At 43.7% G+C, this 26,006-nt stretch overlaps 1 protein-coding gene across 1 annotated transcript in view; it reads right to left on the reverse strand.

Annotated features, from left to right (window-relative positions):
- Positions 1-2,002: 2,002 nt before the first annotated feature.
- Positions 2,003-26,006, reverse strand: part of LRRIQ4 (leucine rich repeats and IQ motif containing 4) — a 90,794-nt gene continuing 66,790 nt past the window's right edge. The window contains exons 5-6 of the mRNA XM_086944312.1: positions 4,718-4,914; positions 2,003-2,300 (exon numbers count right to left, since the gene is read on the reverse strand). Of these exons, the coding sequence (XP_086800438.1) occupies positions 2,127-2,300; positions 4,718-4,914 (371 nt within the window). The 3' untranslated portion in view covers positions 2,003-2,126. The remainder of the gene's footprint in view (positions 2,301-4,717; positions 4,915-26,006) is intronic.

Consider the following 26,006-nt stretch of genomic DNA (forward strand, 5'->3'; position numbering starts at 1 on the left):
ACACCCTTTTTCATTATTCTGTTCCTTTTTGTTTTAATCGGTTGTCCACCTCTTTAATTAGTTGAAATCAGACAAACATTCATACAAGTGCCAGTCTCTCTGCTATTTCTGTACATTGGCCCCTACTGGTGGGTTGGATTGACCTTTGCAAACAATCAAAGGGATGAAAAATGCTGTTAAACACATTACTCTCAATAGACCTTGTGTTGAGCATAACTTTGACAAATCTTTTGACTAAGTTAGCTATAAGATGTGACAATTGTAACCTGACCTATTGTCGCCCTATTGATGCACTGCAGTTGACAAGTCTTGTACAGAATATTTCAATGACCATTATTATTTTAGATTCTAACTTAACTCCAAGGAAAATGTAGTTGGCCTGCAATTTCAGATTGATGGGTTGTGCACAGAATACACAATTAAATACATTATAAGGGTACCAGACCAATATATAATTTCGTTTCAAACCCTGTTGCTATTCCCAGAATTTACTTAGTATGAACTAGGGAGTCTTGTCTCACTGTAAAATATATTTGAATACGCCTTACATGTCTGTCATATATATATAAACATGCCACGAGTTGGTAACGAAGATGGGGACCGGAGGAAGACCGGCGAGGAACGAGGGCTGCAACTCGATATTGGACACTGCGCACATCTCCAGCAATCAAATTCACCCACTGAGGGGGCTTGAATTATTCAGCGTCTGCCGATTTACACTTACCAGGTTGATGCATTCTGGGTGCTGCAGTTGTGAGAGAACTGCAGAGGGCAGGGCTTCTGGACAATTGAAATGTGCGGGTGGAGTCACACGCAGCCCAACCAGCAGCATCTGAGGAAGGCCGTCGGGCCGAAATGCATTATGCACACGCTGGCATCCAGTAAAGGTTTTCCGAAAGTTTCCCCTGTGTGGCCTCTCTCTGTTCCTTTGGAGTGGATTGTCTTGGATGTTATCGCGCCAGTCAGAGGCGCGCTTGAGAGGAACCGTTACATTAAAGAGGCTGGAGTTTCACTGACAACCTGCTGCTCGCAGCTACAGACCTTTCAAGGTATTGAATTATCTCCAGCCCATCTCGTGACACACGCCTAACCCTGAACTTTTGCGTGAAGCAGCCTGTAACTAACAGGGAGACGAGGTCACTGTACCGGAGTTTCGAGGTTCAGTCGGCAAACATGCCACGAGTTGGTAACGAAGATGGGGACCGGAGGAAGACCGGCGAGGAACGAGGGCTGCAACTCAATATTGGACACTGCGCACATCTCCAGCAATCAAATTCACCCACTGAGGGGGCTTGAATTATTCAGCGTCTGCCGATTTACACTTACCAGGTTGATGCATTCTGGGTGCTGCAGTTGTGAGAGAACTGCAGAGGGCAGGGCTTCTGGACAATTGAAATGTGCGGGTGGAGTCACACGCAGCCCAACCAGCAGCATCTGAGGAAGGCCGTCGGGCCGAAATGCATTATGCACACGCTGGCATCCAGTAAAGGTTTTCCGAAAGTTTCCCCTGTGTGGCCTCTCTCTGTTCCTTTGGAGTGGATTGTCTTGGATATATATATATATATATATATATATATATATATATATATATATATATATATATATATATATATATATATATATATATATATATATATATATATATATATATATATATATATATATATATATATATATATATATATTTATGCATGATCACATTATTTACAACCCTGAAGAAGTTCATTGGAATGAAATGCATTGGTTGTAGCTTTATGATTTTTAAGGCAAAAAGTTAAATAAACACAAAGTCAGAATCAAGCTACTATTGTCTCCCTTCTGAAAATTTGAGGTGATGGACTTCTATTTTAGTATCTCCTGACTCCTGTTTTTCCTGGAACTCACATTGTACCTCAATTGACTGCTACTGGTTACTTCCCAGTTGATAAAGCATTTGCTCTCATGGTTATTAATGAAATATTCATCTGGCATTACAAGGCAATTTGCGGTTGAACCAGGATAATTTTTTCGGCACATATTATGGTGGAATACTTTCAAAAGCAAAAATAATGAACTATGTCTAATTTTTGTTCCTTATGTTTTTCATGTTTAACTGGGCAACAGGTCGTATTCGAACCAACACATAGCTACTTTTTTTTCCCTTTTTTGGCGGCGGTGTCTTTCTTTTTGTTATCCATTTTTCCCTTCTTGCCCTTTTTATCTTTTTTCCCTCCCTTCTTTCCTTTTTTCCCAAACTCGAGGAGATATGCAAAGGGGCCCAAGCCTTTTCGAACCATGATTCCACGCCACCAGGCCTGTATCTGAAATGCAAAAAGATTGTTTCATCAGCCAGTCCTTAGATAGAATATAAAGATAGAAAACATCAGCAAATTCCATAATTTACAAAAAAATAATTTTTAAATAACATGCAGTCTCAAACCATGAAAGAAGAGTTTTATTAACAATTCCGGTTCAGTAGAAAAGCTCCTGAGCATAAAAATATAACTACCATGAAGTGTTCCATGCAAAATGTGGAAAATGCAGGAAGGTGTTATGCTTGCCTTGCTTCTTCTCCCTGTGTATTTTACAATATTCTACTCTGAGTATGCATAATGCTCCAAAAACATTACAGCCCTTTCTGCCTCAGGCCATACCAGTTGCAAAAAGGAGTCTCACACATTTTTTATTTCACCTATAAAGCTTAAAAGATGATTTAATTCAGGAACATTGTTAAAGCATTATTAGAACATTAGAATGCTGAGCACTTCATTGCAGACAATGGAGTGCTCTGGTCTTCTACCGGCTGGTAGAAGCCCGCAGAACAACATTCTAATGTTGTATTTCATTCATAGCTGCCGCTGTGAACAAAGGCCTCTCAGGGCCTGAGGGGATTTAAATCCCCTCGAGCTCCGAGAGGCCTTTGTTTTTACCAGTTAGAACATTCTGCCCTCAGGCCTTAGAGCCCTCCTAGCAGGCTCTACTGGCCATTAAAGGCCCACTCCCTTGTTAAAGGCCCGAGCCGATTTAAAGGCCGGTAGGTCGGGCTTCTCTGCTATACTAGAACATTGGAATGTTGGGGCCTCCATTGAAGACAACGGAGTGCTCCAGGCTTCCAAAAGGCTGGTAAAAGTCCAGATCCCCAAATTACAATGTTTGTCGTTCACAGCTGTTGCTGTGAACAAAGGCCTCATGGAGCCCAATGGAATTTAAATCCTCTTGGGCTCACTGAGGCCTTCTTTTCCTTTTTTAGAACATTCTGCCTGTAGTGGCGGAATGTTCCAATAGCCTTATAGCCCACCGTAGATGGGCTATACTGGCTATTAAAGGCCCTCGCCGAAATGCCAGAGAGGGCCTTTAATGGCCAGTATAGCCTGTTTTGGCTGGCTATAAGGCTATATTAGAAAATTTGGAATGTTGAGAGCTCCATTGAACACAATGGAGTATCTCCAAGCTTATAATAGCTGGTATAAGCTAGGAGCGCCAACATTCCAATGTTTGGCTTCTTATTTCGCCCTTTTAATTTATAACATTCTAACCTTAGTGGGTGGAATGTTCTAATAGCCTTATAGCCCTTCTGCCTCGGCCTAGACTGGCTGTTAAATGCCTTCTCCTTCGTTATAGGGCCTCGCCTGCGACTCGGGCCTATAACTCAGGTTCAGGGCCTTTAACAAACGGTATAGCCCACGGCATGGCTATAAGAAAATGTGAATACTGACAGCTCCCAAAAAGACAATGGAACAGTAGTGGTCTATAAACACTGGTATAGGTTTGCTGCAGTTAACTTTCTAATGTCTTAATATGCAGCCTCTTTCTATCCCATCAACCTGTCTCTGCAGAGACTATGCCGATTGAGCAGGGGAATGAGAGCGGCAGAGACTGTGGACAAGGGGACACAAAGACCCATCACTCCTCACATTGCTTACTGTGTCACTAAAGCCTAGAAAGGAGGGAGAGGGCAATTATCCTTACTCTCTGCTCTGCCAAACAAAGAAAAGCAGTTTACCACAGCTGAGTATGTTAGGGATTGACAGCTGCCCATTTTCACCGCTTTCATTTATTTATTTATCGGTTACTGCTGTGGCCCTGAGTGCACCAGTTGAAATTATAGACTTCTATAGTAGCTGGGAAAGGATTAGTAGCTTCTGAGTTGTGGGGATTTGAAGCCTCTGCGTCGCACCGAAATCTTTTTTTTTAATTAGGAAATTCTATACTTGTGGGGCATTCAGCACAGACCTATAACTGGACCAAGCCTATAATGACCCATAACGCCGCTAAGGTTATATTAGAGCACTAGAATTTGGAGAGCGGTATTGAAGACAATGACGCGGCTCAGTGTCAATAGCGGCTGTTTTAGACGTTGAGCTCCAACATTCCAATGCTTGAATTTCTGTTTCTTCGTGTTTATTTTAGAAAATTCTACTCTCAATGTTTGGAATGTTCCAATAGCATTATAGTCCATCTTTCTTTGGGATATAGCAGTTATGTAAAGCTCTCGCCCACCCTGACCATCTACAGCTCTGGCCTATACCTTGGTAAGCTTTCCACCCCAGGATGCACCAATTGTTCAAGGCCCTCCCTCTCTCTCCCTTCCTCCTCGTGAATGAATGAGGAAGAGGGCCCTTAACAACTGTTGCTGCCCTTGGCACCGGGCGTTAATGCTATATTAAAGATAAATTATGTTTCAGGTATAGTTACATATAAACACGAGAGACAATAAAATGATTATAGGGCTGTTTACCTTTGTTGCCATGGCATTGCGATACCTCTTATTCTGTAGATACTTCCTTATGGCTTCCAGCCCCTGGCGACAGATTTCTACTGGAGGATCGGTCATGGGGTTTCCATCCAGCTCCAATATTTGAAGCCTCTTCAAACTATCCAAGTTATCAGGAAGTTTGGTCAGTTGATTATTCCGAAGCAAAAGCTTTTCTAAACCTAAAATCAAAAACGAAACAGTAAATGTTACTGGGGATACACAGCTAGATAGGGTTACAATTGGTGAGCCTGACTCACTAAGGTTACCAAAAGAGGCGGATGCCCTCAGAAAGTGGGTTGATCAATGACATGAAGTTCTGTGGAGATAAGTGGATCCCAGTGAACTTAGATTGAGACTCCAGAAAAGAGCATGGCTTCTGCCCACAAGCTGCAAGCTGCCTGCCTCATCTGGGGCACCCAATACTATGTTTTTTGCAGTGGAGGGCAGCAGCCACTGGGATATGGATAAGGTTAGCAGAAGTCTCCATGTCATCAAGGACAACATGTTCCAGCCCTTGCCTTTACTTTTAAAAATCATTGTTTTAAGTTATGTTAGTCCAGTTGTTTCTGATTCATTGAAGCAAGGCTACAACAACCAGAATGCATTAGGTTGAAAACGAAATCCAAATAACAGAATGAAGTGTGCCTGATGACACTGAGTCATAAGGTAATTTAAGACCCTGGGAGAAATCCCTCCTTTTTTCCTGAGTATTAGAAGGGTCTGAGGGCAATTAGGACACCAACATTTGGGGAGTACCATGACATGGTTGAAAGCACTCTGATAAAAGCAGTCTTTCGTACTCTTTCCTCCCGCTATCAGGCACACCCCTTTGACACAATGAAAGGGCCACTAGTCATTACACTGCATATCACACAGCATATTTTGAAACTGCATTGTGCGTTTGTTTAAATTCAGATGTTTATCACCATGGGTCCTATGAAGATGGTCTTTTCAGGCGACGCACCGAGCTGAGCCCCTTTCGTATGTCTATGCCGTGTGTAAAGTGAATTCGTTTAACCCAACAGTTTTCTGAGTAAGTGATTTATTTTCAGACAGTACAGCTCGGAAGCAGTGATCAAGAATTGCTGCTTTCTGCTTATGAGTTGTGTTGCCCATCATTAGATGGCTCCATGTGTTTTGGAATAATAAATTGTGCAACTTTCTCCAAAGAGTAGAATGTGGAAAGGTGAGGCCAGAGTATGAGGGACCTGACTTTTTTGCCTTAATGTTCGGGTAGAGTGAACAATAGATACACTCTTTGCTCTACAAAATCAAAAAGCTAGTGAGGGCAGAGAGGCAACTACGAAGTAAGACACTACAAGTTATGCAATGGAACAAACAGTAGCTTCATACAACGAAAGATCAATCGCAAAAAATATATCCAGGCATGCAGCTCAATGCCCATCCTCACTTATTAAACACTACACCTTATGAATACAAAAAAAAAACTAAACAATGCAAGAACTGCTGAAAAAGAGCCTTGTCTGAGATGGTCAACCTCAAATTTAAAACAAATATTACACAAACAATTCTAATGTAATAAGAGGCTAAAGTAATTCTGAATGGTCATGCATAGAGGTGTTGTAACAAATACAATGCCCCTATGTATGTCTATCAGCCTGAAAACATTACCCTAAATCAAGATTATGTATCACTGTAAACAAAGGACCCCAAATTCAAACCAATATCAGTTCCAGCCCACAAGTCAGCTGAAACAAATGCAACTAATAAAACTGAGCAAGAACAGTATAGAGTGTTCCAGAGTGATCCTCAGTGGCCTTTAAAAACAAGCATTGCACTTCCTGCCTGTTATCCTTCTTCACAGTCAAATCAAATTCTTCCTAAAATCTAGGAAAGCTTATGATCCTCAAGCATCAAATTTCAACAGTTAAAGATAAGAAAACATGGAATCTTATTAGGATCAGAAAATTCTTATAATAACCAATGTTCCTGCAGTTGATGGACACCAGTCCTGGGATGTACAGTGGGATAAAATCATGGTCTGACTAATAGACAAAATCTGGCATGGGGCGAGGCTTACGTGAGACCTAAGGAAATTTAAAAGGCTGCACATTGCAGAGTGGTGCCATCAAAGATCCTTATCATTGTGTATAGCAGGGAGGGAATTTCAATTGCGCTGTATCAGGTGTTGCATGAAGTTACTGAAGACAGAGACATAAGCAACAAAGTGAGTAACACTTTTTCCCTCTTACCTGGCTAGGTGATAGATTTGTAATCATACTTCAAGGTCAGGCGAGGATAGGCATGTAGATTATGGAACATGGGTCTACGGAGGGCACCTTTCTAATCAAAGTTAACCTTACAGGGATATCACTTTTGAGTTATCGAGGTGAGACGCCTGGCTAACAAAGGGAAGTGGCAGAACAAAGCCTCCACTTACACAGAACTCAGACACCGGGCGACTTACCTTGTTGACTCTGATTTTTCTCTTTGGTTAGTTTGTCACTCGGCCTTTCTATCCCTACATATTTGTTGTGTTTCCCCCATTTTTGTCTCCATTTCTTCTTACCATTCCTTTCCCTTGTTTAACCTGCATCTGGTGGTTTCTGTCACTGTGCTTCTTACTGGCTGCTCCACTAATGTTGGTAGAATTGCCTGCCCTCCGCTCTGTGTCCGGGGCTGCACTCCCGGTTCCAGGCTTTGATTTGGACAGCAGGACAGATTCTCCATCCAGAGACAAGTGTAAGCTCATTACCAAGGTTGACATACCTTATATGTTATTGTATATTGAATGCTTTGCTGTTTTCTCTTCCTACCACTCCATACATCAACTAAATTCTTAGATAATTAAGGCTGTTAACCTTATTGATTTGAGAATAGCCTATATCAAGTGTCACCATTCCATTGCTCAACCATTTTTATTAGTTATAAATGCTAAACCTATTGCATTTTTAACTTAAGGGCACAATGCTTTTCAAGAAAGATTTTCAAAGTGGTTGAATTAGGTTAAATATACCAATCTACGTTCTATTTTTGAAATCTTCCAAACAGGCCCAAGTCCTAACATTTTATTTTACTACTAGGTCTGCTGGGCCAGATACATGAAAACACAAAATTGGAAGGGAATGAGGCCTATTAAATTTCTACAAAAACACAATCACTGGTTTACCCATTTGCAGAACTCTTACACTGATTGGGAACAAAATGAAACCAGCTTGGAATAGCATAACATTCCACACAATATTCAAAGCTTCAGTGAAGTAAAATCTTTATGCAGTGTCCATCTGTGTGGATTGCTTCATTTGAATCATGTTAAGTTTGCCTTTGTAGTTATGAGTTTGGAAAAACACAGGCATATGTTTATAATGAGATACATAGACACGCGTCAATATATCCTGAAACTGAAACTTTTGACTTATTGCTTTAACCCCTTCACTGCGGCCACTATTCCGCCGCAGTGCTAAGGGGGTGGGGGGAGCCGCGCGGCGGTCTCGTGCTCGTGACGGAACCGCTCCATCACGGCACGCGGGTGAGCTGTGCTTGTGACGGAACGGTTCCGTCATGGCCCCGCCCACGCCAGAGAACGTTAGCGCAGGCTCGGAATTCACGCCGCGCAGGCGCGGCGAGAGGGCCGTGACGGAACCGTTCCGTCACCAGCACAGCCCACCTGAGGCTCGTGTCGGAACGGTTCCGTCACGAGCAAGGGAAGGGTTAAAGAAAATAAGAATTGTGGGCCTTGTTATTGAGACTGGTCCAGTATATGCCAGCTATGTGGCTGTTTAAAGAAACTCTTTTACATGAGACCGTTCTTACAGTGCAATGTCTGCTATTCTTTCATGGATGCCTGAAGGTACAATGTGTTAAGTGTTGGGATGAGCTTGTCCCACCGTAGTGTACAGTTAGGTTCTCCTGCCCCAACTACGAGTATCTATCATCCTCATTTTAGACTTTTGACCCTAGTGTTAGAAGTTGGCCTGGTATATGCTGTCCACTCTTTAAAGTGGGCACCTTGCACAAGTCCAAACAACCCTTATGGTGATCTAATATGTCAAAGATAACCTTAGAAAGCTATCGAAGTGGTAGCTGTGGAGAGCAGCCTTCAGGCTTAGTCTTGAAGGAATGTTAAGCAGCTTGTTTTACCAGAATTCAACCTAATAGTATTGATTAAATGAAAGGGGAACCACACAGTAGTTATACAAATATGTATTTATTAATATATTTTTTTTTAGTACGACACAGTATCTTCTCCATGAAGATACTCACAAATCACACAATACTGTATCACAGAAACAATAGTAAATAGCACTAACACACAGTGGGCCCCAGGGGGGGGACCAAATCATATACTAAAATGGCGGTATAAGAAACATGACTTGAGTCAAGGCAGTGTCTAGAGGACGTAGAATCTCTGGAACCACAAGGAACCACCCACGGAGGACAGGTGCAATATGAGAACACGACTGTGTGCTCCGTACAATTCTATGGAGAAGTTGCGTTTGAAGTTTTAAAGTTTAAGGACATTTCCCAGAGCACTTCGAAGAAACCCTGTGAAAGTTAGGAGGTTGGAGAGCCACCCCACCTGCGGATACTGTAGTACCAGAGTTACCTATCCCAGGGGAGCCGGGTGCATAGGTCTGGAGTGGCGTCGGAAACCGCCGTCCAACCCAATAGAGGACTTCGAAGAAGAGCGGCTGCTGGAAGGAAGAAAAGTGTCCGTTGGAATCCAAAGGTGGATTCTTGTCGAAGAGTACCTGAAAGCAGAGGGGATAGAGTCTGGGTCACTCAAGGGTGACCAGGGGCTCGGTAGACAAATGCCCACCGATGTCGAGTGCTTCAGGTGTGTTGAGGGGATTCTTGACTCTGCAGCTACGGACCAGGAGACGTCGAGGATGACCAGGATCCAGATATGAGCTGTCACACAAAGGATGTCAAGTGCTGAGAGATCGGTGTCCAGTGGGAGCACCAACAAGCCTTGGCAACGGCAACACACGCAGAAGGTTACATGCCTGACCAGCAAGGTCCAGGAGACTCACCAAAGCAAGGGGAGTCAGGGCAGGCCTGGAGCAACCAGGGGACCTCAAGAAAAGCAAAGTTGACGGTCAAGTCGACTCATAGGCCGGAGACACAGGAGTCGCGAGAGGACCTCGAGCAATTTCACCAAACAGCAGCCCACCGAGCTCTCGGTGAGAAGAAACAGGAGTTCTAGGTAGGAAATGGTGCCAGAGGTTGGGGCTACTTGGAGCCCAATGCACTTGCTCGGGAAATGTCAACAAGCATATGCACTTGCAAATGAATGCGGTGCACAGAGGTACGGGTATTGTAGCTCCCACAAGGGATTTTGGCCTCAAACCGAGGGACGTAGGAACTCACCTCCTGTATTGCTGGAGCCTTCGGCGTCCGTAGGAGCTCAGGAGCAGCAGACCGGTCAGTCATGATGTGGTGCCTGCGGATGCAGGGGAGAGACTCCTTCACTCCAAGGGAGATATCTTCTGTTGTCCTTGATGCTCCACAGGTTCTTCATGGAGCCTGTATGGTGCATGGGCACAGACGATGCTTCAGACTGAGAGGGAGACGAAGTCGGGCCCAAACGAAGTCCAGAGTGTCCAGACAGTCAAAAGTCAGTAGTTTCTGGTTCAGAATCTTGTCCACATCGAATCTAGAGTCCTACAGCCAGGTAAGCCCTTTTGTACCCATGGGAGAGGGTAGGACAGATTCAGGGGACCCTCCCAGGGGAGGGTCTGGACAGTGGGGAGGGTACTCCCATGTCCTTCGTCCAGTTTGGCACAAGAGCACGAGCCAACGGATCCCAGGACTGGTTTGAGCTGGACTAAGCACAGGAACACCAAAAATGCCCCTCATGCAGACTTTCGGTCACTGGCCAGCGAACCCACCCAGCCCTAATACACTAAATCCTGTCTGTGAGGTGGTCACACCTCCCTGTGACAGGATGCCTATTGTTCTGCCTTCCCCTGCTAGAGCTTGGCTCAGCAGCAGCAGGGCAGACTTGTATCTCTGGTCGGCAGCAACCATTTTGTGCTGCACAGGATTAGAAGGCTGGTAGCGGGAACACCAGGGACCCAACAAAGCTTGCTTCTGAGGGGTGGAATCATACTTCACACACTGGTGTGGGGGTATGATTCCACAATATTTGACACCAAACACAATAGGGTTTGTTTCAGCCATTTTAGAGTTGGTCATCATGCGGTTGCATAATGCCATTCTAGGGTTGTAAATGGCTGCTTTACTAACAACCCAGGAAAAATGGACTCCATAGGTTGCAGGGGTGTCCGGCTCATACAGTGGCCCCCTCTCACTTAGAACCAAGCACCCTGCCTTCAGGATTGTTAAGGCCTGCCATAGGGGTGACTTATAGGTTTTAAGTGTAGTGACCCTTAGATATAGTAAACCTATATCTTAAGTAAGGGGTGCATGCACCATCTTTAGCGCCGGGACACCCCCGTTGGGGGTAGCCGTGCGCTTTACAAATTCCGTAAATAAATAATAAAATCTTACACAGGCTGCAATGGCAGGCCAGTAGTTCCAATTTGCATGCCCTCTCATGGGTGGCATAATACATGCTTCAGCCCATGGGAGGCCTCTGGGGTACCATATGCTAGGGACTGACAAGGGTACCCCAGTATCCAATCTAGAGTACATAGCATAACAGTTTAGGTAGAAAGCAGATACACTGGGGTCCTAATCAGCAGGATCCGAGTCAGACTAGTCAAAACAGTATCACATTTAGCAAAAAGTGGGGTTAACCATAAGAAGCAGATCCTACTTTCCTACACAAGCCTTACGCTAATTTAGTGTGTGCGCAGGGACCTAGGCCTGTACTTAGCATGAGGGGGGTCTTGATCTGATCTGCTACTTGGAGGGGCTCATTAAGCACACCCTCATTATACTGACAGAGGACTACTGTCTCTGTAGTAGTGGTGATGTCAGTGTGCCTCGTTTTTCGCACTCAAAGTTGTGGCCAGACTATTTTAACTGTGTCACTGAAGTGGAGGCCTATTTGCCTCCTCATGTGAGAGTCTGTTTCTTTGTGCTAACCCAGATCCCAGTGCTAATATCACATCATTCATCACATGTTTTAGTCTGAGTTTGTGTTGTGGCCTGTGCGGTACACGCATTGTCCATCTGAGTGAATCAGACTAACAGATGGCTGTCAGTTCCATTTTGGCTGCCTCTGGTATGTTCCCGTGCACAAGATGGTGATGAGGTTGTTTCCCCACACAGTGGAACTGGACTGCTGACATTCCTGAAGCTGGAGAGAGGAGATGTAGATACTGCATTGGAGACAAAAGAGGCATGGCTCCTTTGAGGTCTTTTGCTGTGGGGAACTGCTGATTAGACTGCTTGTAGCACTGCCTTCTGGTATATGGTGTAATTGAAGGGTTGGGCTACAGTCTATGTTGTTCAAGGTGAAAAGGATTCATTTTTGTGAAGCCATCCTTTTGTTTCTTCCCTGATCGCTCTTCACTGTGGCTGTTGCTAGCCAAGTGCCGAAAGCTTCCACCTCTTGCTACCACCTCTTTGTGCCTCTGTTGTGGGTCCTTCAGGCTGGAAACTACCCTGCTGTGAGGAGCATCATTCTAATCAATGACTGTCTGGAGAACAACCTGGAAAGGACACTTGACACGCGTTCTGAAAGTGCAAACAGTGAATCCACATTATCTGCCTGCTTTGACAGTATAAATGTGGGAGCCCTGATTCACTTGTTCCAGTTCTGCATTTTCTTTAACCAAGAAAGAGAGTGCTCCGCAAGGGACTGCTGTGCAACCAGAGCTGATGACTGCCTGACAGCCAGCTTCCCAGGAGTGAATGGACGTCAGCTGAAGTCTTGCCTGGTGCTGTTCACTTAGATTCGCTTGGATTGCCTAGAAGCCAACCTGCCTGCTGAGCGAAGGAAGGAGACTGCCAACCCTAAAGGAGGTGAGACTGTGTAGAGAGATCCAGAAGCAGCTTGACCCACAGTGGTTTGAGAGGGGCAGTCATAAAAGTAAGCCTGTGGAAAGTGATCTTAATACTTTCAGAAGCATAGGTGAAATCTCTCCTTTAACCCCTTGCATGCTGCCGCGATTCCGCGCCTGTGCGGCAAAATCGCGAGTGGGCGGGTTTATGATGGCCCCCAGCCGCCATCAGCACACGAGCGCCGTAGTGCATGATGGATGGGGGCCGTCATCAGCATGCAAGGGGTTAAAACAGTTCAGGGCGTCAGCTGTGCCCACAAATTGTGCCCATAGGGGATAGTGCCTGTACACTGAAGAAGTTGTGATCTAAGACTGTGTCGCAACATCAAAGAATTGTGCCTAAAGTGGACTGTGCTGCTGCACAGGAGAACCTGTACTGAAGGCAGATTGTGCCACAACAGAGACTGTGCCCAGCGAGGACAGTGGCACTGGTTTCAAGAGCTTCACAGAGGGAACTTGCTGCACAGCCACTGACTCTCCTGTGGCTTCCTCGTGCCACTGTGACATCCGACTCCTGTGGCACAATCATCATACCTCTCTCAAAACCCTGAAATGGGTTTGTTCTCAGCTGGAGTCCGGCAGCCTACACCCAATCTTAGACAATGCCTCCAGTCAGCACGCCTAATATTCAAGGTTATGACATAATCGCATAATACCCGGATGGCGGGTGGAGCTTCTATCTGAAACACGGGTTGTGGGTGGGGAGGAGGAAAGCAGAGAGAAACAAAGCTACAACAAAGATGGGAACCAACCTCTCCTCATAAAAACTGATAGGGTCTCCAATTGAGAAGTGTGACAAGCAGCATGACAACCACAACAAACTAAAGATGTCTCCCCACCTTGTTACACAAAAGTTAAGGGAGAAAATATTCAGAGGATTTAGATGAATGGCAAAGCGTAAGTGGTCTTCCGGAGAAGGAAGTAACGTAGACAAAATTGCAACCCTGTAGATTACAATAGAGAAAAGATGGGTTTCCAGGATTTTTCAGGAAAGGGGGAAGAGTCTAAGGGCCATATGTATCAAGCAAATTTGCATTCGCAAAGGCCGAAAATCGTAGAATTTTGGCCTTTGCGAATGCGAATTTGCTAAATGGTATGTATGAAGAAAAATCTGGTGCAAAACAAGGAATCGCAAAATTTGCGATTCCTTATTTTGCAATTGCATTTAAGGAATCGCAAATTTTGTGATTCCTTAAATGCAATGTATGAAGCAAAAAAAAAATGCAAATTGTCCTTAAGGAATTGCAAATTACCACCAACTTCAAGTTGGTGGTAAATTGCGAAGTCCTTGAAAAATGCACATTTTTGCATTTTTCAAAGTGCCATGTGACGCACATACATGCCCTTAGGGCATGTATGTGCGCCACATGGGCACCCATGCTTATTTCAGGGGTGCAACAGGGTGTCCTTTGGACACCCCTGCACCCTTGAAATTATTCTCAATTTGCGATTCTCAAATTGCGAATCGCAAATTGAGAATAACTTCCCATTCATTCCTATGGGCTTCCTGGCCCATAGAAATGAATGGGAAAGTATTCCTTAATTGTGATTCACAATTTGCTAATCGCAATTAAGGAATACTAAGAATTCGCAAAAAAATGCGCATTTGTACATACATACCAATTTGCGATTCTGAAAAAGGGATTTCTAAAAAATCGCTATTTCAGAATCGCAAATCAGCTTGATGATACATATGGCCCTTAGTCTTGTGTAGGATTTTGAGAGGGTATTCTAGAGATGGGCATCTAAACAGATCCGTCCAACTTTTAATTATTTATGTTTGGAACTTGTATGCATTCATCCATAAGGGCCCCCAGGAGCTAAATCAAAAGACACTGGGTATACAGAGCTTACTAAGCAAATGAATGAGAGAGTAGCCAGTTTGTAATGCCTTTTCTGAGAGTCAAAGGTCACATGTCAAGGAATTCCATATCTTGGCAGCCATTGATGCACTGTCGTCTGATTTTTTGGAGGTCAAGAAGCTGAGAGGAGGAGGAATGGAGAACCCAATGTAGGACCCGATCAGGCTGATAAAGGGTAAAAAGCTGTCTGATGAACTCAGCACATGGACCATAAAGGGCATTGCAGAAGAGGCACAAAATATTGAAAATAGTGTTTAGCTGCCGGACATCGAGCACTTGCTTCACTAGGACTCCCTTGCTTTTCAGTGAGCGCAAATGATGAGAGGCCTGGGTGAATGTGTCTGTGGTCCCTGATGTCACTCCCATTTGCAAACTGAGTTTTGTCCAACATCAACAAAAGGTGACCACATGAGATTGGTTGCTTTGGAATAGGACTAACTGTTTATGGTATGGAGTAGAGCTTGATATTGATGAGAATTCTAATTGCTGGCTCTCAAAATGAAGGACTTTTCTTTAGAACCTTTCTTTAGAATGGGGGAATGTTGAATCAATAATTTTGGGTCTAGGGTGCCCCAATCCTTGCCCCTTTTGGCTTCCTTGGTATTGATACATTACATTTTGCCTTGTCGTTTGAACTCAGTTGAGTGTGGCAGAGATTTCATCAAACTGATTTGTGCAATTGTTGGCTAGACAGATCTAGAGTTGAGTATTATCAGCAATGATATAAAACAGGATTCACAGGACGTTTTCTAGAAATTCCATATACGTACTAAACATGTGAGTATAGAGTATGGAGCCTGTTTTGTCTTCAGGAGAAAACAGCAGTAAAGGCAGAATAACATCTCAGCTAGCATGAGCTTGGAGTTAAAGCTGGACTGCATCTTGCTACCCGGTTTGACGATAGTATCGCACACAATATTACTTGGAAAATATCAACATTAAGGGGAAGCCCTGTTCTAGTATTCCAAAGATCCCCATTGCATTTGCTTGCATCTACATGCCATTTTATACTATTGTCAAAGAGTCATATTGATGGACTTGACTTGAATAGAGTCAAGTTATAGGCGGTCGCATGCAATAGCTGGGACTGCATACCCTCCGCTCAAGAAACTGCTTTATCAGTCAGAGGCACTGAGAGAGAAGAATGTAAATTAAGTTTCTTGTCCTCCAAAAATGTGGAGAGCTTATAGCAAAGCTCAGATGAAGCAGTTATAGGCCTGAGGATTCAGGAAAGTTTTAGTGTGCTTAAAAATTTCTTATGAAGAAATATTATCCGACATGATTCCAAAAACAACTGCCTCTCCCTATCTGTGATACGCGACATGCAAAATAAAGTCCCCAAAACTGTGTAGTTAGAATCTTGCGATACTACCTCTGATGCAGCTTTCTCCCAGGAAATCAAGAAATCAGAGGAATTTTCAGGGGGTTGATAAACCAATAGACCAGAGATGGAGGCATTAGGTGCAAAAACAAAACTCTCCACTTCCTTAAAGCTGACTGACGTGAATCTAGTACATTTAAAATTATCACGAATGATGAGTGCTATACCACGCCCAGGCCTAGTTAACCTGTCCTGATGGAAGATGACATAGCCTGCAGGAAATTATATGGCAATGTCTGGATTAGAATCAGGCTATAGACAAGGTTTCATCAGAAACAAAGGTGTTAAAGGCATTAGACGATAACATCTGAAAAATGTGTGGGGCATGCTTAGGCATTTATTTATTAATTTTATTGATTTATGAAGCACACAATTACCCAATAGGTGTCATGGCGCTAGCCACACAGTACCTCATACATGCCAACAAGAACATAAAATAAAAAATGTTGTTGAATAAATACATAGGTTTTCACTTCTCTTTGAAATGTTAGAAGATTAGGCTCTAGGCGGAGGTCTAAATGCCGTCTCTTCCAGGCCTGAGCAGTGACCACAGAGAAAGCTTTAACCGGTAGACATACTCTGTGAAACTTCTGTATACTAATCAAACCAGCTGAGGATGACCACAGCAGCATAGGACATTAACTTTTAAGCATACCAGAAATGCTGGCACCTCAAATTGTTGTTTAGAACCATACAAAGGGCTTTAACCCCTTCCATGCTCATGACGAACCCCAGCCGTCATGCACTACGGTGCTCGTGTGCTGATGACGGCTGGGGTTCGTCACGGCCCGCCCCTATTCGTGCTGTATACAGCACACCAGGGGAATCGTGGCCGCATGGAAGGGGTTAAACTGGTATCACCTCTTAACAGGTAGCCAGTAAAGCTGTCTGAGAAAGATCAACACTTTAATAAGCAAGCACTAAAATTCCTATTTGCAACTGCTGAAGGCTGTGAGCAAGACTACCACAGGGACTTGCAAGAATGTTGCGAGTCATTACCAGGGGGGAAAGTGCAAAAGGAGAGAGATTTACCACAAAAATCTCAGAACCACAGGGAGAAATGTACCACTCTCATAGAAATGATTTTGCTCCCTAAACTATTATACTTACTTCACACACTTAAGGTTTATCTCCCTGTGTCTTTTGTTTAAAAAAAAGTTGAGGCATCCATCGCAGTTTTATATGGGAACATAAAACACTAAGGCGAGCCACTCGATTTCCTTAGCTTTCCATAGAAAGGAGTGGCTGGGTGCTCCCCAACTTTCTGTTTTATTATTCGACTGCTTTAGGCAAAAATTAGGTAAGTTAGTACAAGACATGTCAACACCCTTTCGGTGTATCTGGCTGTACTTCGGCTAGTGGGTGCAGTGATTCCTGCAGTTAATAAACTTTTGCTCTGTGGTTGGAAATCTGTAAATTCACCAGGATTTTCGAGGCAGTAAAGGACAACTAGAGAGACTTAATTGTGTTTTGGTTTCTATTGCATTATTCGAGGAGTGGCTTGTATGAAGTGACAGTAGCGGACTATAGCAGCCGAACGGTTAGTGGATGGTGTTAGTCATATGAAAGGAAGTACCTAGAGTCAAGGGGGTAGGAGCAAGTCAGCGGTGAGGAATGTATGATGTTACAAGACATACATTTACAGTGCATGCCTTTACAACGCAGTTTTTACATCACAACATCCTTTACAGCGCATTCTTTTACATAGCATGCCATTACACTGCATTTTCAGAAACTACCTTTACAACGCATTCCATTAAATCGCATTATACCTTTACAACGCATTCCATTACATCGCATTATACCTTTACAACGCATACCATTACATTGAATTTAAGGTAAGTATTGGATAGTATAGGGGTAATAATTACTATTCTAACTCCAGTGAGTGCAACAGTAGGGTGAGTGTTGGAGAGTGTAGGGGTACAAATTCCTATTCTAACTCCAGTGAGTGCAACAGTAGGGTAAGTGTCGCATAGTGTAAGGGTACTATGCGTTGCAATGGTACGCGTTGTAATGACTTGCAATGTAATGCCTGCGTTGTAGTGACATGCATTGTAATGACATGCGTTGTAGTGACACGCAATGTAATGGATGCGTTGTAGTGACATGCAATGTAAAGGATGTTGCGATGTCATGATTGCTATGTAAAGGTAGTGCAATGTAATGACTGCGTTGTAAAGGTTGTTTCCCGCGGTAAGTGCATAGGGACAAGAACAGACTTTTTTTTTACTAGCGGAGGCGCCCAGCGTTAGGCTGGGGTGGCTTGCAAGTTGAATAGTCTGTTGCTCGTAGAGTTATGGACTGCACCCCCTGTCAGTGCATCAATGAGTAGGCACCATAACAGGAAGCAGGTAGTCCTGAGAAGCTCGCTAAGAGTGTAGAACAAATTACTCATGACTCATCTGAAAGGAAAAAGATTCATGCAAAAGCAAGTAATAATCATGCCAGTGGGCACGCCAGAACCTACTGTTGAAACCGCAGAGGCTCCATCTACCGCTAACATTGCTATCAGTACGGCTCCCAAGCTTATAACGAGTTTCTTTCAGAAGATCGATAAGGAGTCAGTGTCTATGCCACTCACCAACGTGGTCCTGAGTTGCATGCCTTTGGAGGATAGCCAGTCTAGAAGTCTGACCGAGAATTCGGGAACGGCGCCATCCAAAACTGGGTCTATGCATATTAGTGAAGATAAACTTGGCGGAGAGGATCCAAAAGGGTGTACTTGCAAGCATGAGGTTGATTTTGCTGACCAAATAGCCCAGGCACAAGTTCAAGCAAGGTTTTATGGCAAAATAATTTGTACGCAAAGACTACCGAGTGAGTGGAGATAGTCAAGCCTGGAACTCGCGTTCCAAAGAAGCCCTAAGAAGCCAGCGATTTTCTCCTCCAGAACCCGCTAAGCACCTCACTTGGGATTGTGTGAATCAAGGGCCTGTAGCGATCTGCTGCCAATTAGGAAATAAATGTTCAGGAAATGATTGTCTGAGGTACTAGCAACTGTTGCAACCCGTGGGAAGGAGAACAAAGATGGGGCTGGGAAATTAGATGGTCGATTAAATTACTCCTGGCGACTCAGGGGAGGCCAAAGGGAAGCCTGGCAAGATGCCTGTGAAAAGTAGTAGAAATCCATAGGGGCCCCACCTAGACGATTTAATGTTTCTGAGCATTCCAGCAATCAATCTTACTGAGAATACCTCTCCTAAACCAGAGGTTTCACAAGAAATCATTATTTTGAAAGCTATGAAGGCTTTAAATAGAGTCCTGTCTTTGATTATTTTGCTTCTGGACAAGTCCTTAGGTGGAACTGAACATATAAGATCATTGTTGACCTTAATACTTTGTGCCTTAGTGCCAGAAGGACGAAACATTGATGTAGTCTCCCAGACAGCCAGTCAAAGTGAGGTAGAAGATCATGCGGCCCAAAATGCTACCTCCACCAGTTCATCTCACATAATGTCAGATATTTGCTTAACTCATAAATGCTTGCCTAGGCCTTTCACCCAACATAAGGAAGAAGCAATGCGGGTAGTATGGCCAGTATGGCGAATGACCCCCTCAAATCTGACACTATGTGCCAAGGGGTAAATCCGAACAGTAGTGAGAGAGATAGTGAGACAAGGACTGTGGCAGCTATTGCAGGGTTCGCAATGCAGTCTGCAACATGGGGAGTATAGTATTGCCAACAACCTCTGGAAAAAGTGAAAATGTTCCAGTAGGAACTGTTAGTAATGGGAGGAAGGATAAACCCAAAAAATGTCAAATAAGGATCCAACATTCCCAGGGCATTCGCTAAAGTGGCTGTTCTCCAATCCAAGGGGGCATACAATTAGAGTGGTCGAAGTGGTAGTTTGGCAAGGACTGACACAACGGAGAGCATGGTCACCCAAAACTCAATTCTCAACTATTTCATTGGATGCATAAACGATGCAAGTGATGAAAACAACACAAAGCAGCCCAAAAACAACACAATCCTCCAGTACGATGGCGGCCAGGGCCCAGACGACCCTAAAGGAGTGACAAAGCACCAAGTGCAGCCCAACAAAAGGACATCCCAGAAGAAATGGCGATTCACGAGAAGAGCTACCAAGAGATTGCAGTTGGAAACTGAATCTCAGCCAGAAAATTCAGCAACCCCTGCACAAGATCCGGTTACTGGCCAGGCTGGAAGCCCGGGTATTAGCTCCCCAAAGGAATCAGGAACAGCTCTCAGCCTTAATTCTTTTGTCCCGATATTCGTAAGAACAAGAGGCGATGAGAAAAGTCAAATGGTAAATAGAAGCATCTGCTGAGGCACTATTACCATAGCCGATCAAAAAGCAACCAATTGCTGTCTGGAGTTTTTCGATCTTTTCCCTGACATTGGCTCTAGGAATCCCATTAACAGCTCAAACCAGCCTCGCTCCCTTCATCTCCTCGCCTCAGCTCTCTCTTTCCATCCATCCATCCAGTCTCCCTCTCTTTACCTCCACGCTTTCTCTCGTCTCCCCCTCTGGTCGCTTTCTCTCGTCTCCCCCTCTGGTCGCTTTCTCTCGTCTCCCCCTCTGGTCACTTTCTCTCTACCTTCCTGCTTGCTCCCTCTCTTTCTCTAGCTCTTGTAGTCTCCCGTGCCTCCTACATCTAATCTTAGGGAGCTGGGGAAAGTGGCAGAGGCATCAAGAGGGGCCTTGGGCTATCAAAATTGGCTGCCAGGTGGAATAAAAGGCTAGTCCACCTCTGCACCCACATTATTTTTATTTAGAATCTTAAATTCTAAACAACATCCAAAACATGTCAAGTTCAAGGATATCCCTGAAGTAGTTAGTTTTAGTAAAAAAGCAGCAGGCAACTGAGGAGTCCTAAACTATATGGCTGCCTTCCGCTCTGGGACAATCCCACATTACCAAATCTTTAAGCTATCCAATCACTCTTCATGGGTTAAAAATTCCTGCACCAATTATATCTCAAGGACCACTAAAATCACTTGCTGACACTGCAAAGATCTGTTTGAGTACTTACAAATTAGAGAAAGTCCTAATTCTCTTGGAGTCGGTCTAGACTTCCTGCCAGGTATCTCGTCTTTTGTACTAGAATCTGCTAATACTAAAATATGCACTGTATGTAGATGTGGTGTACGGCCAAGTACAGAAGTGGTCTATTAATTGGTCAAATATACAAAAAAGCTATAGCAGTTACTTCTGTGGGGGCACAACCAGTGTTGCAAGCCCACCAGCAGCAGTTGGTTTACAAGTCCTGGGCACACTCAGTCCACTGTACTAGGGTCTGGCAAGTAAACCAAACAAGCCAACCATGGAGTCACTAATCCATACATCAATTTACAATCAGGACAGCATATGCATTTTAGCACAGATCAGCAGTGGTAAAGTGCCCAGAGTCATAAAACCAACAAAAACAGGTCAGACAAAATACAGGAGGAAGGCAAAAAGGGCCACGTCAACACACGATGAACAACCCTGGCTGCAGACAGCGACGGTGTGCACATGTTTGCAAGCTGTCCTGTGATCAGATCATACTGGGACTCCGTCTTGACCAGAACCCCTGCTGCAGTTGGTCACCCAGTCACCTTCCAAACTGATCTCATCATGATGGGGCTGATATCCAAGCTTAAATCCAGCTTTGTGATTCTTGATGTTCTCATTGCTTTTGCAGCTCACATGCAAACAAAGGGTATCATTCAGTCTGACTTTGCCTAGATACAAGAAGTCTTTGATATATTTTCGTTTGAGGGATGAATATCCGTAATACAACAAACTACAAGACTCAAGCAAACATGAGGGGCATTCAATCTAAAAGATTTAGCTACTGACAGAAGATAGCAATAAATAATTATGGTAGATAGTGCTGATGATTGTTCGGTCTAGATTATAATCCATGTTATGTTCATGAATGTCAGATCGCTGTATTTGTTTTTGTATTGTCACTGGACTGAGCTGCTCTAATAAAAAAAGTAAAAACATCTCAGCTTGCTTGAATTTATTTGTCTATTTTAGGAGAATGGTCTTATCTTACTGAGATACACTAGGGACAGATCATTAGCGATAAATAAGAACTATTTGATCAACAATTTTGAATTCCAATAATAAGTTCAGTACAGTTAGCAGGGGCATTCTTTTGAGTTGCCTAACTACAGCACATTTTTCACCTTGGTGATAAAGTTCTTTCTTTTCTAAAGGTGGGAGTGAAACCTTCAATGAGAGGGATTCATAATGTGTTTAGTGTCCAGGAAGGCTAGTGGTTGTGTGGTGGCAAGGGCTTTAATTATCTTTGCTATGAAAGGCATGGTGCCTATAGGGAGGTAGCTTGCTGGCATTTTAGGGACCCCAGGGCCTGGGTTTCCCTTAGGGCCTGTTTCAAGGAGCCAAGGATTAGGGGCCAGATGTACGACCAATCTAAATTGCGACTCGCAATTTGCGCTTGCTTGCTAGTCGCAAATTGCGAGTCACAATTCAGAATGTACAACAGTATCAGAGACACTGATTGCGATTCACAAAGGGGTCGCAAAATGCGAGGCTCATGAATATTAATGAGCCACTCGCAATTTGCGATTCCATTGGGAATGACTGGCCCTCCCAGGGATGGTGGCCTGCTGGGCTCAGCAGACCTCCATGTTTGGGACTGCTTTTCAATAAAGCAGTTTTTTTTAATGCAGCCCGTTTTCCTTAAAGGAAATCGCGATTCATTTAAAAAAGGAAAATGAAATGTTGTTGTTTCATTTTTTAAGGGCAGGCAGTGGCACCTGGGACTACTGCCTCCCTCTAAAAAACATTTCCCCCTGCATTTGCAAAGAGTAAGGGATCCCCTGGGGACCACTTCCCTTTACTGAGTGCATTACCACCCTCTTTTGTTAGTCACAATTTATTGGTGACTCGCAAAATAGTGTTTGTACATGGCCCACAAGGATTTAGCATGCGCAAACGTGTCCCAAACCCGTTTGCGCATGCTAAATCCCGGCGTACATCTGGCCATAGGTCTTGAAAGAAATACAGGTTATAAAGAGTGCTCATCACGAGGCCACTCTGCCAATGCCTCATCTTCTGGATGAAGTGGGGTAGGCAGAAGTGTGCTAGACAGATAGAAAGTTTGTGTTTACTAACGCTGTTCTCTATGGCAACTACATCATGAGAAGTGACTGGTGTCTTCTAGACTTAAGAAGATTCGGGAGCCTAGATTTCAATTGAGGTGGTTGCATGTAAGCCCGGGAAGATGTGAATAGTAGAAGGGAAAACTGTTCCATAGTCAACTTCCTGGTTTTTGGACAATGAAAGAGAATGAGAATCACTAAAGGTCTGTTAAGTTTGCTGGAACTTGAAAGGTGCCTTGAATGTAGTAAAGTTTTATATATTTTGTTTGAGATCTAGGTTTATTCTGACATGGTAAAAGAGAATAAATATCATTATCATATAATTAACATATCAATAGATATGCTTTTGATTACAAGACGTTTTATGATTTATAGACTAAATGCAACATTGATTCAAAATGATGTAAGGATTGTTTTTGCATTTACCAACTAGGAAACATAAATGTCATCTGGACAGCACACTTGTCAGGTTGTGGTTTGAGATCATGGGGCAGTCCCACAATACCCCATTGCGACAGACAGAAGAGACTCAGACACTAGAAAATGTGTAAGCGCCTTTACTTCATTTTGAAGAGACTGGAGAGTTCCAGAACCCCTGGAGTACTGGTCACGATACAGTGGTGTCTATTGAGATTATAATCCTTAGAATAACTCTGTTAACTTTTGAAAAGGATGGCATAACCCATCTCATATTCGGTTTGAAAATGATATAAGCTGGGTTACACTAAGACAATAGACTACCACTATTGGCTGGTTCACAATCACAGGGATGCTATCTGGCAAATAGGTCTCTGTCATCTCAGTACAGCAGGTGAATCTAACACCCATTAAAGCAGCTTTGATAAACCTGAAAGATTCAGTAAAGACTTGGGATTGTTGAGATATGGATTGTACATTATCATAGCAACTTGTGGAGTTCATTTGGCAATAGGCCTGTTGCTGACAGTGCACCTAAGTAGAGAGATGTTTTCTTCAGTAGTTGCTGCAGCACATCAGAATTTAAGGTGGTGAACAAATTATTGTAAGTACTGATAGTGAAGAAGAAAGGGGCAAAATAGTATAATAGTGTCAGTAATAGGAAGAAAGATCAGAAAGTGCAGGTACACAACCAGTTTTCGTCTTTTATTTAGGATCATAAAAGGACAAGAATGGAAGATATGCGAGGAATCTGGAGCGTATTTCCATACAATATGGGAGTGCCGGAAGATACAAGCCTATTGGGCGAAGGTACTGACTGAGCTGGAGGCTGTGTTGGGCGATACTATACCCAGAGACCACAAATTTGTTCTATTGGGCATTCATACAGATGTAGACCTCACAAAGCCAAAGCTACTACTAACAAACCTCGGCCTTGTGGTTGCTAGGAGAGATTTGGCGCGTAAGTGGGGGTCGACACAGGGACCCACGTTGGATGAATGGAAATGGGGGATGGATATGTATATGACAGGAGAAAAGACCACATATGGGGCAAGGGGTTGCTCAAAAAAGTTCCTGAAAATATGGAGTCCGTGGATACAATACTATGGCCTCGAGCTGGAAGTTTCGCAATTGGCCACCCAATCATAACATAAAACGATGTAGGCGGTGGAGGGAACAGAGACATGGGGGAGTTGAGGAGAATAAAACTGCGACTTATGTTCGCTGTCGCAAGTATCAATGCCTATGTGTGTGAATGTTATCAAGACTTTGCCTCTAGCACCTGCAAATGTTAATTGTATTGATGTTGCCTTAAGGAAAATATTACTAAAGAAAATTTCAAATAAAAAAAAGAATGGAAGATATAGAGGATGGGGAAGTGGAACCTGGTATGAGAACTCACTATCCTCACCAGTCAGAGGCAGGACCTCCAGGACAGGAATGATAAACCTACTATATAAGGCCCACATAAACCATGGCAAGATGCCCTGCGCCATCTCCTAATTGTTTCGGTTCTTTCAGCTTATGCTCAGTTCCTCACCTACTGTGGCCCTACACTTTATTTCCCCCCTTCTTTATTCCCTGTGTTCATGTTCCTGTTCTCTTATATTTTCTGTATGCATTTGGCCTTACACTGTGCGCTACATCACTGCTTCCCAACCTGTGGGTCGCAAGCCATTTTTTGGTGGGTCACGAAAGTCCAACCAATAAATACGAATGCCTTTAAATTCTGTATTTATCTTGTCACATTTGCTACACTTCAAAGACAGAAGTCAAATATCAGGCAATGTTTTCTGACAAATTTCTGTTTCTTTTTTTAACATGGTGATTGGTATTTACAAACTATTACTTTGCAGTCAGTGAAAGAAAAGTAAAGGGAATTATGTGATAAACTTGTGAGGTACAGGGAGCCTGGGAGCCTGGGAGGAATGGCTGTAGGATGCAATTTTTGAGGTAGGGGGTCGGGGGGACTGGGGTTTGGAGTACGCGTGAGGTGGGGGGAGGATGCGGGAAGGGAGGAGGATGCGGGGGAAGCGGCTAAGAAAAATTACATTTTAAACGTACCTTTTCGCAGCTTCCTCGCCCGTCTCTCCTCCGTAGTCCTCCCTCGCACAGAGTTGGCCACAGGAAGCACACCCTGGCTCCCAGTCAGTCAATCAGAATGCTGCCTTAGCAGAATTGTGATTGCGGCGCTCAGATGCTGACTCTACATCGCTTTGATCGTACCATACAGACGTTCCGATGCCGACTTCTATCAACTTCTAAATCTGTTACAGCTGATCTTCAACTTAAAGTGGACTGACTGTCAGATTCCATCCACTGCTTCGCTTAATTCGTTGCAAGTGTACGCTTGGCGCTATTGATTCATTTCTGTGCCTAAGTTCATCGTTATTATTTTCAAGTACCGGTGCCACCAAGATCCATTCATTGACACCGTCTATATTGTAAAAAAAGGGTCATCAATTGTATATACCACTTTGTAGTCCTGATGATGGTCTTATGAGTAACCATAACAAGACCGAAACGTCGACCTGTTCAGTCCAATTCTGCCTAGTTTGTCTCAAGTCATCTTTTGATTTTCTTCTGACTTTGAGTT

The sequence above is a fragment of the Lissotriton vulgaris genome, chromosome 11, assembly GCF_964263255.1.
Source record: "Lissotriton vulgaris chromosome 11, aLisVul1.2, whole genome shotgun sequence".
NCBI classification, from domain to species: Eukaryota; Metazoa; Chordata; class Amphibia; order Caudata; family Salamandridae; genus Lissotriton; species Lissotriton vulgaris.